The sequence below is a fragment of the Morchella sextelata genome (genome assembly GCF_020137385.1).
Source record: "Morchella sextelata strain SCLS chromosome Unknown scls_22, whole genome shotgun sequence".
NCBI lineage: Eukaryota > Fungi > Ascomycota > Pezizomycetes > Pezizales > Morchellaceae > Morchella > Morchella sextelata.
Genome location: NW_025408637.1, coordinates 55,653 through 73,112, shown reverse-complemented (window position 1 = coordinate 73,112; position 17,460 = coordinate 55,653). Strand labels below are relative to the sequence as shown.

The window sequence follows — 17,460 nt, the reverse complement described above, 5'->3', positions numbered from 1 at the left end:
TCCACCACCATGCGCACCCTACATACTCGTTGTGGCGGCGCGTGGCGGTGGCGAAGCCACATAGTAGCATAACCAGGGCCGAAAGGAAAAGTAGCTAGTGAACGAAACTTAGTCAATCGTGGGACACTTGGACTAGACCATCATCCCTCATAGAATACTATCGGTTTCCTCTCTTGTTCATCATCGGTTTAGATTTGCGATCGATTGGGATGAGACTCTAGAGAACTACGAGAAACAGCTTGCACCGTTCGCATAAATCTAAAGATAGCTTGGACGGGTAAAAGGGGTTAAACTCGCCACCTCCCTCTTCCGATTATCACTATCCTTCTCTGGTAACTGTTGCTAATTCTTGATTGGCTCTGTGGATATTACAACCCGCAAAGAGCAAGGAAATGCCCTTACTAAGTGGTACATACCCGGTTCAGGCCGCGACTTTAACCACCTTCATGCATGGTGGTGTTGACTCAGCCCAACCAGGTGGAGAGCAAGCGGGGTAGGCATCTATTGCAACAGCTGGCTACATATATCCCGTATCCCTTACCTACCCTTCTAATAAATCCCTTTCCCTCAAAATCAGCAGGTCGTCCTCCGCCTGTATACACATAGCTACCTTTGTGAAAACGCACTCAGCTAATATCGATAATGGCTACGCGCTATCCATCCCACCTCGATCGACACCCTGTCAACGCTGCGAATGAGGGCTATTTATCGTCGCCATCGGTTGACCGGCGCCGCCCATCCTCGTTTAAACCCCCAGACGTCCTTGAAACTATTCACTCGAAAGCACTCGAGATTATCCCAAAACCGCCGAAAGCTGGCTCTAGCCCTATCTTTCGAATAACCGGTATTCCTTTGAGCGTTACTCAGGAGGAGTTAATGGATATCCTCATGGACGAGTTCGACACCGAGAATGGCATCCTACCCAATGCAAGCAGGCTTGGGAGCTGCTCGTCATGTTACGGTGATCGAACGCAAACCGCACTGCTTGAGTTCACTCCCAGAGCACCTTCTATACTACTCGACTACCTTAAAGATAAATCAAATAAGGGATATATGATCTCTCACCCTAGCGGCGAAGACATCACTATTGATCAGGATTTCTATGGGCTGACACAGCTATATCCCACTAGTGGGCCAATTAAAGCCGAGTAGGTTTGTAGATTGCAGATAATCGTGTCTAGCTGACAACATGTGGGTGTATGTAGTATCGTCGCAGTGTGTGGTCTGGATGGACACGCATACGGTTCCTGGTCTGGGAAAGAAGATAACCGCGGAATCAAGCGAATGTGGCTAAGGGATTTCCTACGTGACGATCTTCCTTCCTGCAGGACAATGATATATGGCTACGATTCTCGGCTCAAGGGGGCCTACGGACTACGCGAGGTACCAAATTACACGGATATGTTCCTAGAGGAACTCAAGAAAGCTCGACGAACGCGCGAGGTAGGTTTTTGGAATAGTGCCTAGCAATCGACGCGTGTGAGAATGGAGCTGAGAAAACCTAGGAGAAAAATCGACCGATTGTGTTCATTGGCCATAGTTTTGGGGGAATACTTATCGCTGAGGTACAGTCATGCGTTGCATCCATTAGGAAGAATGTCAAGTCAATTTTAGTTCTAAGCATTTGATGATAGGCGGTCGTTAAAGCGAAGGTGAACGTCGATAAATATGAGTCATTATTTGAGAATACCAAAGCCACCATATTCTATGCAACACCACATCGAGAACTGGTCGTGGATGATATCATAAGCATGACCGGGGATGATTCTGCACGGGAAGATCTAGTGAAATCTTTAAGACATAGATCGGAGGGAGACCTACACAAGTTCAAAGATTGCACATCACCTTATGGACTGAAAATCATAAGTTATAAGGAAATCGAACCGACTCAGAAGTTAATCAAGGTGAGAAAATAAGAGTTTACCCGCCCACCATACGAGGGGAGAGGTAACAGGATGCTGACGCGGATTATAATACTTAGGATGAGAATGGTGAATGGGCCAGGAAAGGTGGCTTCTTTAACGAAGTAGCGGAAGAATCCGCTGTCCTTCACCTTCCCGCCTCCATTGAAGACAGGCTAGCAGTTGATGGGGACCATTCCACACTGGTAAAATTTCAATACAAGGCTCAACTATCGTACACCAGCGTTCTCAGGCAGGTTGAAGGATGTACGAACGATACTGGTATGCGCAGATTCCGTCCCGAACCTTACCCCACTTATTCTAAATTCCTGGCCTTGCTCTAATATATACCTTGTCAGGGGTGAGTCGATATGTTACTGCAGAGAGCGCCATAAAGAATGGAACTTATCACGATCTAGCGCGTGTTCTCGAAAGTGGAACTATGGATGTTAACGTCCCTTTGAAACACTTGCAAAATTCCCCGACACTACTTCATATTGCCACTTCCACAAACGATGTTAGAAAAGTAGACCTGCTTCTCGAAAAAGGGGCAAACATCGAAGCTCGCGATTGTGATGGTTCTACCGCACTTCACGAAGCAATCGCATCCAAGAACATCAAGATAGTTGAGTTGCTACTACAGAGCGGCGCTCCAAATCCCTCCCAAGAATACTGTCCAAACCATGACCCGAGGTATCATTTGCCACTGCTTCATTTTGCGTGTGCGGAGGGTAATTGCGAGATTGTGGAAATTTTTTTGAAGAGTGGGGACGCAAGTCTGGAAGTTTGTGCGGGATATCAGAGCTATCATCCTGTGCACTTTGCAGCGATGAACAAGGACGCCTCGGTACTAGAGATGTTGATTGTGAAAAAGAAGGTGTCTACGGAGGTAGAGGATCGTGAAGGAAGGACACCGCTTCATTTGGCGACCGCAAGTGGATTAGAGAGGAACATCAGATCACTCCTCCTCCATGGTGCTAATATCGAAGCTACGGATCAGTCTGACTCTTCTCCATTACAGGTCGCGATCGAGAGTGGGAATGAAGTAGTGATGGATGTCCTCCTGGACAATCACGCAGATATCACAGATGGGCGCGGCTATGATAAGAATACGGCCCTACATCTTGCGTGTATGGGATTGAATGAGAAACTAGTAAAGAGGCTTCTTGACCGTAAGGCAGAGATCGAAGTAAGGAATTCATCTGGCATGACTCCATTGCTATATGCCGCCAAACGTGGCTCAAAATCGATCATTGAACTACTAGTACGCAACAAAGCAGACGTAACTGCGGTAGATTATAACGGTCGAACTCTCTTACACATGGCGGCGGAAAACATGAACGAAGACTTGGTAGAATTGATTCTGAGCTATGGGGCTGATATCGAGGCCCTAGACCATAATAACTACACTCCACTACTCGCCGTGGCGCAATATCGTAATGGACCAGCGGCTGGAAGCCTTTTGAGAAATGGAGCTTCTACCGACCGAAAAGACTTCGAAGGGAACACAACACCACTGCATTATGCTATTACGGGGGGCTCTTATGAGATTGTCAAGCACCTTCTCGACCACAAAGCCAATGTTCAAGCAAGAGATGAAATGCAGGAAACGCCACTGCACATTGCGGTAAGTTATGGGAACGAAAAAATAGTTAAATTACTTCTGGAACACAAGGCGGATAAAAAGGCTAGAAACCTTCATCTAGCGCAGCCGATAGACGCGGCACGGAAACTAAGGAATATAGCCTGCATCAAGCTACTCGAAGAAGGGTCATAGACGTGATGGGCGAGGATGATGACAATGTTCATTTGATTGATTTCGAGGAGGTCAATATATTATTCCTTTCTACCATTATAGATTGATATCTAGCAACTTTCTGTTAAGAGTGATGATGTCTTATTTCTTACCGGTCGTCTTAATTCGGTCCCTCACTACAATTCGTGTGTTGTAAATGGTTACATAATTCATCTGGTTGAGAAGGATAAACGGGGGTCAAGAATGGATATATCAATTCGTCACTATTCAATACCTTCTTGTAATGCTGCGGCGTGCATTGAAGTTTGGACATTCTGATTAGCTGACGTGACCTTGTTTTATAATTGGACATTCTGTAAATATTATTGGAGATTGCCGGAACGTTGTAGGGAACATGTTCTACCGCCTTTCCTCCATACCGTTCCATGGAGAGAAGATATAAGGAGCACCTAATGTGCACAAGAGTGGCTACAGCATTAATACAAACATCAAGAGGAGAGGGCTCTGAACCCCGAGAGGTTTGTCGGCGGGGACCTTGTTAAGAGAAGAGCCAACGGGTTGTTTGCGACATACAAGCCGAGGCCATACAGGCCGGCAGTTTCCAATAGTTGTAACCGGTTTTCATATCAGACAAAACCGAACTGAACTGAAATAAAAAGAGTCACAACTGAACCGACCGAATAAGAACCGGTTTATACTGCAGAACTGTTTCGAGGCCTTGGCACTCTAGCAGCAACTTTACACGAAAAGGGTTCAGGGTTAGGGTCTGTTCCAGTCGTGGAGGGAACACGGGCGAGAAGGGAATGTTCCCAATGAGCCCGGGCAGGATGGGAACAAGCCAAGAAAGTTCGGATATATCGTATGTTCCCTTGTGGACTTGGGCGAGAGGGAGCAACACCAACGGTATCTCCAGAGTCTAGGTATCTCAAACAATATTGCCGTCCCCGCCGTCCCCGCCATCTCCCACAGTCATATGCAGTCATATGCAGTCATTTACAGGGCATAGCCCCGGCGGGCATGACGGCCGTCGTCGGTCCTCTACCTTCGGGCATGGTTGGTACCAGGCTAGCTCTCAGGATAGACGACATTTATGGTCCATTTCGGTCCGAGGTAGAAAACGGACAGACTGCCCCGTTGCAAACACTGCCATTCTGATTCAATAATACTATGTACATAAATCAAAGTTACCTTAACCCTCCCAACGCATTACTAACTGTTCATTGCCCGCTTCCTCACAAGCTGTCTCTCAGAGACTAGTTTCCCGTAATTTTTAGCGATAGGATCCAATAAAATATCTCTGGCATCTTCATACCCAATTTCCATATCCTCCACAGTGAACATCTGCAACAGTGATGGGGTAACGGCCTCGATGAGAATATGTGGACCCTCCTGGTTTCTTTCTTCAATCTGAATCATTCTTCTACATAGGTGTGTGCCATGTGAATGAGTGAAGTCCTCCAGTATTAATGGCGCAACGAAGGCATGAGCCTCACCGTAATATCCACTCCGTGAAATTCTTACTTGTCTTTGAATATCTCGAAGCCCCATTCTATGTCTGTTTCCTACCTCCCGTGATTGTGTGAAGACAGTATACGAAGGTAGAGTATTGTACCTTCTCATCAAGTCATTGATAAAATCACCATGACGCTCTATACGAGAGATCAAGGCACCCTCTTCACAAGCTTCACATATGGTAGATAAAGTTGGTAGATTCAGCTCTCTTGCTATTACAATTAAACTGGCTTCCTCGTCCAATATCTCCTCACATACTCTATCACCCAAACTCTGACGGGATTGAGCTACTCGATTCCCCCTTCCCAGTACATTCTCTTCACGTACTACAATTGAGTCCAAAATCGAGTGGGAGGTAGAATCGGAATCTGTGGTATCAAAGTCACTATTTTCAGACTCGAAGTCTTCAGCCAGTGGATAAAGATTGCTACAGTCATGTAGGAGTGAGTCATCAGGCCGAGGGTGGCAGAGATTGGTACAGGTGGTACTGTTCATATAACAGAGACAATTTCTGCCCTCACACCTGCCGGTACAATTGCAAGTTATCTGAGAGGAATTACACATTAGAACGACATTATATGGGGTGGTAAATGTGTCAAACGTAATTTTATCAACGGTAGTAAATTATTTTACCACCGGTGGTGAAAATAATACTAGTATTTATACCCTATAATGCTAATTTTTATGATAAAAGCACAAAACTTTTGGCCAAAAGGGGCCATATAATGCCAATATATATGAAAATTGTCCAGCGGTGGGGAATCTCACTACCAGTGGCAATATTTCACCAGCGGTGGGAAATTTTCATAAGTTTTGACATTAATGATTGAACATTTACTTATTTACTATAACGCAGGATAAAGACCGAAACTCAGTGTTTATACCGGTAGAAATGTACAAATGTAAGATAGCTTGCAGATATAATGATGCTTATACCACCGGTGGTAAATAATTTACTACCGTTGGTAAAATTACTTTTGAAACAGTTACCGCCCCATAGACATTATGAGTATCAACTGGATAGTTATTGTATATTTTTTTATCTTCTCTTCCACAGATTATACATGCAGCTGTTCGTAAGGCCATTAGCTTTTTCAAAAAACCGGATAGTAGCTGGAACCTGATTATATCAGGAGTGGATTGAGATCCTTTAGTTGGAAAGATACTTTCAGATATCCAACTTCGCAACGTAACTTGTATCCAGTGTCAGAATCATTCTTCATAACAATGCGCCAAATGATTCTGCATTGATCTGATGTTCTTCTGTCCCATTTTGGTTTCCGCAATGAAACTAAATGCAATGGGTAGAATTGAAATACTGGCATCTGAAACTTATTTTGACTTGTGATTCTTTGTTGGACAATCTCAAAGTTTGCTCTGATTTATTAGTGCAAAGAATTGTGTGTTTCCTCATCAGGAACAATGTCAGTGAATGAGGATAGGTAAGTGCTTAGAAACTCAATAGGTATTAAGCTATCGTCCTGGATATCTGAAGTTTCTATTGATCATGATATTTTAGTAATAATTGAGGCCATAGCAGTACCGTCAGACTCAGGTTCAGATACAGTTGGCTCATACCTGCTTGCTCTTGAAAATTAAAATCCAGGAGTTGAGGATCTATCAGTATCATATGTTGTTCCCTGTCAGTGCTTACAGGGGAGCAAATAGATTCTGTGAGGGAAAAAGTATTGGAGTTATTATCCTCCATCTGTTTATCTTCTACAGTAATAGAATATCTTTCCTTGCGTGAGGATATTCATTGCTGACATTTTCTATCTGTAGACGATCTCATATAGTGCAGTTCATCGATATTATAAACTCCCGTAGCTCCATGCTCCAGCTACTACTCTGGTAGTCAATCATCCAGCTAGATAACTTGTTCTTTAACAGGCCATTAGCCTGTTCAATAAGACATTGACTCTGCAGATAGCATGCTTTCCATTAATCATCTATAGTATTATCATGTGTTAGAGTAGATACAATACGAGTACATAGAGAATTTACAAACCTTCATACCATACACTCTCAGTAAAACAAGTATGGCCTCTTTGAACTCAGTACCGTTATCATACTGTAAATTATGGTATGTCTCAAGTATGAAATCCATAACTTAACTACGGAATCAATAGTTTCACTCAGCTTATCAGGTAATGGATAAGCTGCTGAATACTTGCTAAAGTGATCTCTCATATGACAAATCCATTTAAACTCGGTGGGAATATTTGGTCTTGATTGCATATTAATAAGATCGACCTGTACCCTTTCCTACAGGCAGTTCACCACTGTAGGTTGAAGTGGAGCATGAGATATTTGTGATCTATGAGTTGCGTAGGTTGAGGAATGCTCCAAACTCCACAAAATATCATCACGCATAATACCATGGTATTCAGTTAATAACAATGCAAGAGTTTTGTCCCGGCCAGCGTAACTAAGATTCAGATATGCTTAGAATACTAGGCTAAAAACCTATTTAAGAGTAAGTACCAAAACATGTTTTACTACAGGTGGACCGAGTCTCATACATTCTTATAACTAACAATTTTTCTCCAAGGACTTCCCGTTTTACAAGTTTTGAACATGAGTATCTCACCTTCAAGCTTATATTGGTGTTTTATTTCAAAGTTCACATAAAACTCCTTGTCATCAATTTGTTTACGAAAACCGTTGAGAAATTCTATAATCAAAACGGTTGTATTCTGAGAAATTTGCTGAGCGGTATGGTTCATAGAGTCAAGCTATCAGTTGTTCTAAACAATGTAAGCAGCTTGAGAGAATAGATTGACAAATTAGCTGGACATGGTAAGCTGTATGCAACGTTGGGTGAGTAGTTGAAGAGAAAAGAATATTAAAGCAAAAACCTACATGCTCACTATCTTCTTATATACCTGGATACTCCCGGATGAGAGAGGAAATGTTCGAGTGAGAGAGGAACAACTTGGGTGAGGGGGGAATAAGCCCGGTGAGAAATGAACTTTTCAGGTCTGGTGGGAATGCACCGGGTGAGCGGTAAATGCATCGAGTGAGAGGGGAAAACTTCGGTTGAATACAGCAGTTTTAGATCGTGCACACTTAATACCGGCTAAGTCTACAGCTACTAGTATGAGTCCATAGCTATTGAGGTGAATGCATGAGCTAGTATCGCTACTGAAATGAGGTCACAGCCACTGGAACGATATAAAAGCTCCTGGAGTGAGTACTGCTTTTGGTACAGCTATTTGGGTGATGTCACACAGTAACCTGACTTAAAGGAGAGTGGAGGTCAAAGGTCAGATTATGTAAAAGGTTACGGAAGCGGGCGGGTTAAGGCAACCAAGTAGCACAATCGAAGTTGTAGGTTACGAAAATAAAGGCTGAGTCCTGGACTTGAGCAGAGACGAGGACTACAGTAGCATTCCCCTTTTTGTGATATACCATGTGATATGAGTTCAGATTCAGTACAAGAACGAGGACTCGGATAAGAAAATTGGGTTTGATACCGATGGGACTAGAATTTATGCGAAGAGAATATATTCAAAGTAATAAACAAGGGATAACAATGAGCAAACTGAGCTTGAGGTAAGGCTTGAGCCAAAGCTCGAGTCTTAGAGAAAACAGCTCAAGCCGGCTCAGACTCGCTGGAGCGAGAGCGTCATTGTTATCGAGGTGGAAGTTCGAACCTAAAGCTCGAGCTGGGCTGGCTCATGGACCAAACTATATATATCTCATACTACCCAATGAGCCATTGAGAACTGAAATTCCGGTCCTGGAAGTAATATACAAGCTAGATAATTGATAAAATGCTAGTAAAATTTGGATTTTTAAGCCTTAATTCATAAACAAGACAGATTCATTACAACGGCTTAAGCTATTTGATGATAATTATCTAGATTCAATATATATACAAAAAATAAGGCTTATATATTCATTGTTTTTGACAAATTGTTACACAAAATAAAGCTTTAGACTAATTAACACTTATACCACCGTTTTTGATCAAAACAAGATTATTTAAGCCTTAATTGGGAGCAAATCCTCACTAGAGGCTTATATTTTACCCCCCTCAGACGGTAATGTATATACATGATACATCCATATATCTCTTTGTAAATCATAATGTTCAGTAGATTCTATCTGGTATTTAACGCTAATATTTTGGTGTCGATTTATCGCCCCCATATATAGGATCGGAAACTCTATATGTGTTTTTGGGGTCTGCTCAATTCTGAGGTCAAATTGTACCTGGTTTCATTCAGCTAGCGAGAAGGGCAATTTCATACACTTTTGCTATCTATGCTTCATATACAGTTAATAAAGTAATCAATCAATTAATCAATCAATATTATGCTGAATTACTAAACGCACATTCATCACATAACCTATTTCGCGCCATCACTCCGGAAACGACTGTACTGTTACATATTGCACGCGCGCCAACATCCTGCCTGGGGAGAGTCGGTGGGCATAATTATTACCCCACACACACAATGTGGGTCCCAATTAAGACGGCCATCCCCTACTCCTAACACATATCAAAACACTGACCTCTCCTCCGACAAAACTGCATCATATCACTTTGAACGGCGTTTATTATGAAAGATAATTCAAATTGATAACATACAAAGTTACCTCAATCCCCGACGTGATATCTCTTTCTCGTAACCACAATCCATCTTAATCAAGCCTGTTCAGCACTCACTCCACCGCTGCAGAATCTTGACCCTTTTTCATGTTTGGGCTGGGAGTGACTCAGGCCGACACCATCGGTACAGGGGATACAAGCCTTTCGCCCTCAGAGCACACTCACACACTCCCTCAGAGACTGGATAGATATACCCTGCTTTCCCCTCGGCCTTAACCACGGCCTTATCTTCCAGTGCGTCTGCAGTCCCCGATTGATTTGCCGTGTAGAAATGGTCATAGTAGGGAGTGTCCCAATAGTATCGCTTAAATTCCACAAAGGCCCCCCCCCGCTCCTAGGGGAGTACCACGCATGATTACCTTGACACACGATATCAGCTCTGTTGCAACAGGCAGCCGGAATCCGACCAGAGAGGTTCCGGGGTGGGAAAAATGAGAGAGGCAGTAGGATGGGAACAAATACTTTCACGAACATAACCACTGTTCTGGTTACCCACAGCATCCGCCTCGTCCTTGCTCTCAGTGTAAAAGTGGTCTACTATCCCGCTGTTGAAGAAACGATAGATGGGGATTCTGTCAACACCCGGGGTAAGGTAGACACAGCCAGCAATGCCTTCAAACATGTACGTCTTAGGAGCCAATTCGCCTGTGGGGTCCGTCGTGTAGAAGTGGTCGACATTCTTCTTATCTTCGTCGGTGGTGGAAGACATAGCACGTTTTGGTGTTGAAATATGGTTCTTTTAGGCTGTGGGACCTGTATCAATAATCTGGAACATTTGTGCAAGTATGGCAAGGGTAGGCTGAGGTTACCTGGTACTATTTCGTATGGGCGGATGGTGAGAATTCTAGGTAGTGCTGGAGGTTGCTGTCTATCAGATTCCTTCAGTGTGCGAGTTTGATGGGTCTTTATACAAGCTCTCACCTCCGGGACATCGATATAATTATCCAAGTGCCTGCCACACACAGTTCTTCCCCGTCACATTCGTTAGAAATCTCCCTGATTCTCCTTCTTTCGGTAAACATACCAAACACATGCCAGAACCCCTTACAACTTAATGGTGGTTTAAGATAAGGCAATAGATGAGGCGGGCGGGGCGAGATGACTTCTTTGGGCTTCGTACGTTGCACTTGACGGCACGTCTAAGTATGTGGATATGATTTTCCTGGATTCCACACCCTGAAATAACTTAGGACCGATACCAGGTTTTAAAAAAAAATCTGCTCGTATTGATGATGGTAGTAGGAGAAGAGTACCCAACTACTATTAACACCGATCGAAAGGTTTATAGCACAGATATTATTCCTGGCAAAAATAATCCTGCCACGCTTGAGTCAAAAATTCGAAACATCTCCGCTACGATGACTATATTCGCAGACCAGAGCACTTACAATGCTCCCAAGGATATGTGTTTTACTTGTCGTTGATACATGAGGTGTTTTGTCCTAAGTAAGGTAATTCATAAACAGAGTGCTCCCACCTTCTATCAGCTCACACCCAAGCACTCGCTAACCTTAGCCACAGCCCTGCCTCGCCCGCCTCCTGTGTGACCAATTACATTCGATCGTTCCAGACTTTGACGCAAGAAAGGGCAGTTAATTATGTATGAGCATCCGAAGCCAGCATCCAACCGAAGACACCGTGGGGGACAAAATTTACTTACTGGCTGTTGATATTAATATGTGCATTCTATCGCAATATTCATATGATTGTGCTATTGCAACCTCTGCTGCATATAGTTTATCAAAGTAGCGTATACTATGGCCAGTACTCTAGCTGCGGAGGCTGCGCATGATGATGCACCTCTTACCCACACAATTAATGCACCTCTACCCATACTCGGAAGGAAATGCTCCACGTTCGCCGACAACAAAGGCCTCCATGAGATGGAAACGGCCAGTTAGAGGACCACCTAATATAGGGGTGGTTGCACATCGCTTGGGAAGGGATGGGGGGGGCGTCGGGCAGGTGTGTAAACTTTGGCCTTATGTAAAGAAAAAACCAATAAGTGTACAGAAAATAGAAGATCTTCTACCAAAATGGTATTCAAACCTTGGTTAACGGTTGTATCTTCTACTGCTTTCGTACAAAAATGTCTGCCGAAGTTATTACACCCACCCCCGAAACCAGAGGCTCTACAATATCGGAAATTAAGAAACCGATCCGGATTGCCAACTTACCTTGATATGTCTCAATCTTGTTTGTTTGACGGGTGTGTCAAATAGTTTTACAAACGAGCTCCTGCGGGGATACGAATTTTCAAGTCGACATACCTACCCATCGATCTCAATCCAGCCATGATTGCAGCTAGGACATATGCAGGCCTTCGAATATATTACATGTAGGTGACTACTTCCGGGGTATGTGTCGGTATCACAGTTAGTTTCAAGTACCGGGCATATTCCTAAGGTCACGGAGGTCGGGAGCTCACATATGTGTCAACGGGACAACCCGTGGCTCGATGCGCGCTCTGGCTGTGGCTCTAGGCCCGCAGTGTTTAAGATCGTATTTTGCTGCCAGAATTCTATTTCTGACACTGCCGCTTATCCGTATGTTAATATCATCTCGCTATATGACAAGTCAAACAACAGCTCCAGATCTAAAGAAACCGGCGAAACTATCATCTAAATGAGGACTAACTGCAGTGCGCAGTGCGCACTGGGATTTACCTTCTCCGCGCGACCGGCGAAGGGGCATGAGCTTTTCGAGTAAGTGTTTTACGTATATGTGTTTACACCGTTAGATGAAGATAATGGCCAGATGTTCACTTGGAGCACGCCCCCGGTATATGTCAACACCACCAACACTCTAGTTAAAACTGAATTACATGGCACTCGTAAACTGAAGGCCAGCCATTCTCAACTGCACTCACACTGCTCCCGGGGGCACGTTTCCAGCAACACCTGTGGACCATATGTGTATGTTCAGTTGCTCCCATACATACCCACCACCAACAACCCAAAGAGCAAGATTCCATTCCCCACTCCACCCACTGTGCAGAGCTAGCTGCAGTTGATTAAAACTTGTTCAGCGATCGTTGATGCGCCATGTCTCGCCTGTCGCGCTCGGGCCGTGCGGGATGAGTGCGGCTCTGCTGCAGGATGACGTATTACTCCCTACAGCTCGGCCTTCCCGCTCCAATGTGCTTCTCCACAGCCGAGATCAAGGAAATAGGCATGTACGCCGGTCAGACCCCGTTTGGTTCTTAATTGCTTATTACATATGCACGCCAGTACGATTGCGGATCGGTCGGGAGCGGGAGCAGGAGGTTATGCGCGCTCCTCCCAGATTGGGCACGCCGCAGGCGCCTGCAGGCTGCGCATCAAATGCGCAAATAAAAATGTGGAGACCGCCGTGTCCGGCAGCTGACCAGTCAGTAGGCACAGTTATGTAAATACCGTATCCCTTGGACTGTTGAGACATGCAGATTCACGACCTTCCGAAACGGGCGGGGTCGTTCCGCTTAGGAAGCGGCGAGTGATAATACATGAAGGAAGGGGACATCTCGAAGCATTTCAAAAGATGGGACAACGCCACCAATTCCTTTCCGATTGAGTCGAAATTAAAGGTTTCGACTCATCAAGTATAGCAGAGTCCACGCATATAGGTATTATAAACCCGCCAGTATTACTAGTGGCGCTTCAAGGACCATAGGGACCCGGATTTGCAACTTTTCAAAGAAAATGCAAAAGTTGAGATAACTCAACGAATATCTGTTGGATTAAGATGATATTAAAATATAAGATTCTTTGAGTATAGTACACCTTAACTTCTAGACAATCCAGACCCGCCAGCATTATCACTGATGAGCTCCAGATTCCAGGGATCGGTACCGGTGATTTTTCAGGAAAATGACAAAAGATTGAATAACTCCACTAATATCTATCAGATTGAGTTGAAGTTAAAAGTCTAGACTCTTTAGTTACTATAGATGTTATCTTTATAAACAATTCTAACACGCCACTATTATCAGCTATGCGCGATAGCGTAGCAGTACCCGGACCCGCTACCTTTCAGAGAAAATACAAAAAATGAAATAACTCAACCAAAAACCACTCCGATGACATGAAATTAAAAGTACTAACTGTTGAGGCAAGGAGAGATAGAATCTAATGCATCAATTGATTCATTTACATTGCTCGTAGAGACGGCAACCGCAACCTGTGTCATTTTACACCTTTTCAGCTAATTATTATCTTAAATGGTGCGCCCACGCATAAAGGTGACAAAAGGTGACAAGTCAGGTTTGGTTGGTGGAACAGGCTTGGCAGTAGGGTAACTGCAACGTCACCACACCTCAACTACACCTTTACGCACCCAAAGCTGGTAGGCAACAACACAACCAGTTTTCAAGAGTTAAATTCATAATTCTGGAAGGTAATAGTCGATTAGCTTAAAAGTATATAGAAAAGTTAAAATGAATTTTTACATGCACAAATAGGGATAGGATTTGCATTTTTATTGTGAAAAAGGCTATAAATCATTATCTACTTAATTTAAAATTATTTTCAGGGTTCTATATTGTTAAGCTACATCTTATTTACTATGCTCCCAAAGAGGAGAATAATATCTTGTGTGGTTGTTGTGCTCAAAATTATTTAGTGGGGGCGGTTGCTATGAGGCTGGAAATGATAGGGATGCAACATTATTGTCCCCTTACTCTATGCACCAAAACTCTACTAGTTTTCGAGATTAAGACAAGTCCTTTTCACAGTATCTAGCTGGATAACCTCCCAAAATTACGAATTTAACTCTTGAAAACTGGTTGTGTTGTTGCCTTCCAGCTTTGGGTGCGTAAAGCTGTGGTGAGGTTGCAGTTACCCTACTGCCAAGCCTGTTCCACTTTGTGATTGCTTGGCGCATTTTACATACTAAAATACCGAATTTCAAGCTTGAATAACCTTTTAACCAGGAGAGATATCAAAAATCCAGTTGGTAAAATTCTTCTTCATCACTAGTACTTCAATTTTACCAACCAGATTTTTCATAATTTATTTCGTTGGAAAGTTATTCTACCTCGACCTCGCCCCAATTTTTTGACTACCTTTATGATTGGGCGCACCATACCTAGGCATTGATGACTGTAAAGTGATATCTAGCAGTAACGAAGTTCGTTCTTAACGGCAGTTTATCACTGCATTGGGATTATTTATCATTTCTGGAGTGAATTTTTATCAGTTAGAGAGAATTCATCACAGTCCTCGTGGTCTGGGTTTGGTCTCATATAAAGAAGGAAACCCGGATAACCTATCTCGAGTGCTAAGTAGCTTATGTGAATGTGAGGTTTACTTGCATATTCAGAGCAATACTTTCTCAAGCTATCTATCCCACTACAATGGACAAACAGGCTGCATTACATGGATACCCCCCCGGGGGCCTCTCACAGCAAATTACAGCTAATTTACCTTTACTCCATTGCCCCGTCGGGCTTCCAAAAGACTTGAGACCCTTCGAAATGAATTTAACGATTCTCTGTTGCGAATTACGTTTCCGAGGAAAGGCCTCACTTCCCTCATAAAATATCTGAGTACATTCTCTGTCCACGCATTTCTCATGAACCCCAGAGATCCCTCTCTAATATCCTGCGTCATATCCCCTGCCGCGATATAGTGTTCAAACAGCCACAAATCGAATACTACACTTTGCCTTCCCCGACTCCCCAACCAACCTTGGCCACGGCACACCTCACGCAACAAGGCAATGAGGCCGCCATCGGGGTGGATGCTGTGCGAAAGTCTATCCAGCTCAGAGACTCGCATGAAAAAGGTTGAGTCGGATCGTTTTGTTGTTACTTCCGCCCCGAAATAACGCCCTACCGCAGCCAAAGTTTGTTTGTGCCTCTCATTGCCGGGGCCTTGTAGATATGTAGTGCCGAGTCCGTTATGTAAAGCTGGAACTGCACTATACGAGGATTCGCCAATCATCAACGGTTGCTTATTCCCTAGAATAGCTGGGTTAGGCCTAGAACACAGGTGAAGGATGTTGATTTTAAACTTACGGGGTTGAGGTTGAGATAGAGGTGGATCAGCCACTACCGCGTTCCCTGACAGTTCGGTAGAATGCGGGGAGGGATCCATAACAAACACCGACTCATAACCGTCCCCCCTCTGCTGCTGTGGGTCATTATTAAACTGAAGATTAGGATATAGTGTGCCGTCTCCGTCGCCATCCGAGTGTAACTGCCCATTCAAGTCTTCGTTCCACTCCGGCCCTCGTTCAACCTCGGGCCCAAGAGCTCGATCCAGCTGCCTGATCGATGCTTGGCGCATAGACCTGATACTCGCACAATACAGGTCAAGAATCGACTCCGCCCGATACGAATACGAGCCCGAACCACTAGTTGATCTCGTCAAGAAGGTCTTCATGCTCCGAAGCGACCCCGAGATTGTGCCTGACCTCTCATCACTCGTCGCACTGTGCTGCACGTTTTGCTGGCGGGGAGTTCGCTGCGAAGAGGACCGGCTGATAGCGGAGTGCTGGGATTGGCGGCGGTTATCCTGCGAGCGGGCTCTGCTGCAACACCTCGATCGAATGGCAGTGCAGCTTGACCGTAGACACTGGTTTACATGCGTACAATACGACAGGTTCGCCCTGAGCTCGGAGATGCTGGCTTGTAACGTACTGAACTCCACCGAGTTTGCCAACGCGCTCGAACACGTTGTGGCACTGTTCCCACCGTCAGCAGTGTTGTCGGTCAGGTACCCGTGGATATACCCGTCCTACAAATTCGCCGCTGATATGGTCATGACAATCGTCGCCTTATATGCCGCAATATCGTCTCTCAACTCACGAACATCGCCCTCGCGAAAGCTCCAGCGGAACTGCCTCCACACCTGCTGCAGCGCCCCCGCCTCCGGCCTCGCCGTATAGCTGCCAACTTCCTTCTGCACCGCAACAAAGTCAGCCATGATGTTTTCCAGCAGCTCCGAGAGGATGTCGACGGGGAAGAGCGGGTTGCGGAGCACATCGGGGAGCTTAAACACCGTCTCGAGGTTGCTGAGTGCCGTGCAGAGGGTTTTGAGCTCTTTGCTGAGGGCTTGGATGCTGGCTGGCGCGGAGCGCGCCTTGCTGATGGTGGTGGTGAGGCCAGTGACGAGGGAGGTACCGATGGCGATCAGGCCGCCGATGGAGGCGAGGACGGAGAGGGGGTCGCCCATGGTAGGGGGGTTGGCGGATGGAGTCGCGGTGTAGTGTGCGTGTTTATGTATGGCATTGTATCGTTGTAGCGGTAGTAGGCGCTGTGGCTAGTTGGTGTGGCTCGAGTTGAGGCGAGGACACGCGACGAGAAGACAAAGATAGTTAGTTAAGTAACGGTGGCAACTAGGAGAGTATAAGGAAGCGGAGGAGGACTTCGAGTTAGGATCATCATTAGTTCTAATAAGACTTACATCTATTATTCTGCGTACTTCACGCGGGACTGAGACTCGGGCGGGGGCGCGGCTGAAGTGGCGGTCGTCGATACTGGACAGGAGACCAAGCCACAGCAAAACTATCAGCCGCAAAGCATTCACTTTCGGCTCCATGGAAGCGCGGTGTCCTCATGGTCTCGAAGGGCTACGGGATAACGGAATACTTAACCACTTGAACCATGACTGGTGCAAATCCGAGTAAAATCTTAACTAACTTTTGATTTGTAATGTTAAGCGATTATGTTTGCGCCCCAAAGCTAACGTCTC

At 44.9% G+C, this 17,460-nt stretch overlaps 4 protein-coding genes across 4 annotated transcripts; 1 reads left to right on the top strand and 3 right to left on the bottom strand.

Moving 5' to 3' along the window:
- Positions 1 to 642: 642 nt before the first annotated feature.
- H6S33_006972 (uncharacterized protein) lies at positions 643 to 3,678 on the top strand (the record flags this gene model as incomplete). The annotated part of the gene is made up of 6 exons (XM_044838432.1): positions 643 to 1,148; positions 1,206 to 1,443; positions 1,506 to 1,565; positions 1,635 to 1,904; positions 1,982 to 2,183; positions 2,261 to 3,678. 6 exons carry the CDS (start codon positions 643 to 645, stop codon positions 3,676 to 3,678), a joined length of 2,694 nt encoding a protein of 897 aa, XP_044689136.1.
- A 1,188-nt stretch (positions 3,679 to 4,866) lies between these two features.
- On the bottom strand, positions 4,867 to 5,073 carry H6S33_006971 (uncharacterized protein; the record flags this gene model as incomplete). Its single annotated transcript, XM_044838421.1, has 1 exon — positions 4,867 to 5,073. The coding sequence occupies one exon, from the start codon at positions 5,071 to 5,073 to the stop codon at positions 4,867 to 4,869; it is 207 nt and encodes a 68-aa protein (XP_044689135.1).
- A 4,799-nt stretch (positions 5,074 to 9,872) lies between these two features.
- On the bottom strand, positions 9,873 to 10,496 carry H6S33_006970 (uncharacterized protein; the record flags this gene model as incomplete). Its single annotated transcript, XM_044838410.1, has 2 exons — positions 9,873 to 10,121; positions 10,260 to 10,496. 2 exons carry the CDS (start codon positions 10,494 to 10,496, stop codon positions 9,873 to 9,875), a joined length of 486 nt encoding a protein of 161 aa, XP_044689134.1.
- A 5,100-nt stretch (positions 10,497 to 15,596) lies between these two features.
- On the bottom strand, positions 15,597 to 16,941 carry H6S33_006969 (uncharacterized protein; the record flags this gene model as incomplete). Its single annotated transcript, XM_044838399.1, has 3 exons — positions 15,597 to 15,685; positions 15,783 to 16,450; positions 16,508 to 16,941. 3 exons carry the CDS (start codon positions 16,939 to 16,941, stop codon positions 15,597 to 15,599), a joined length of 1,191 nt encoding a protein of 396 aa, XP_044689133.1.
- Positions 16,942 to 17,460: the final 519 nt, after the last annotated feature.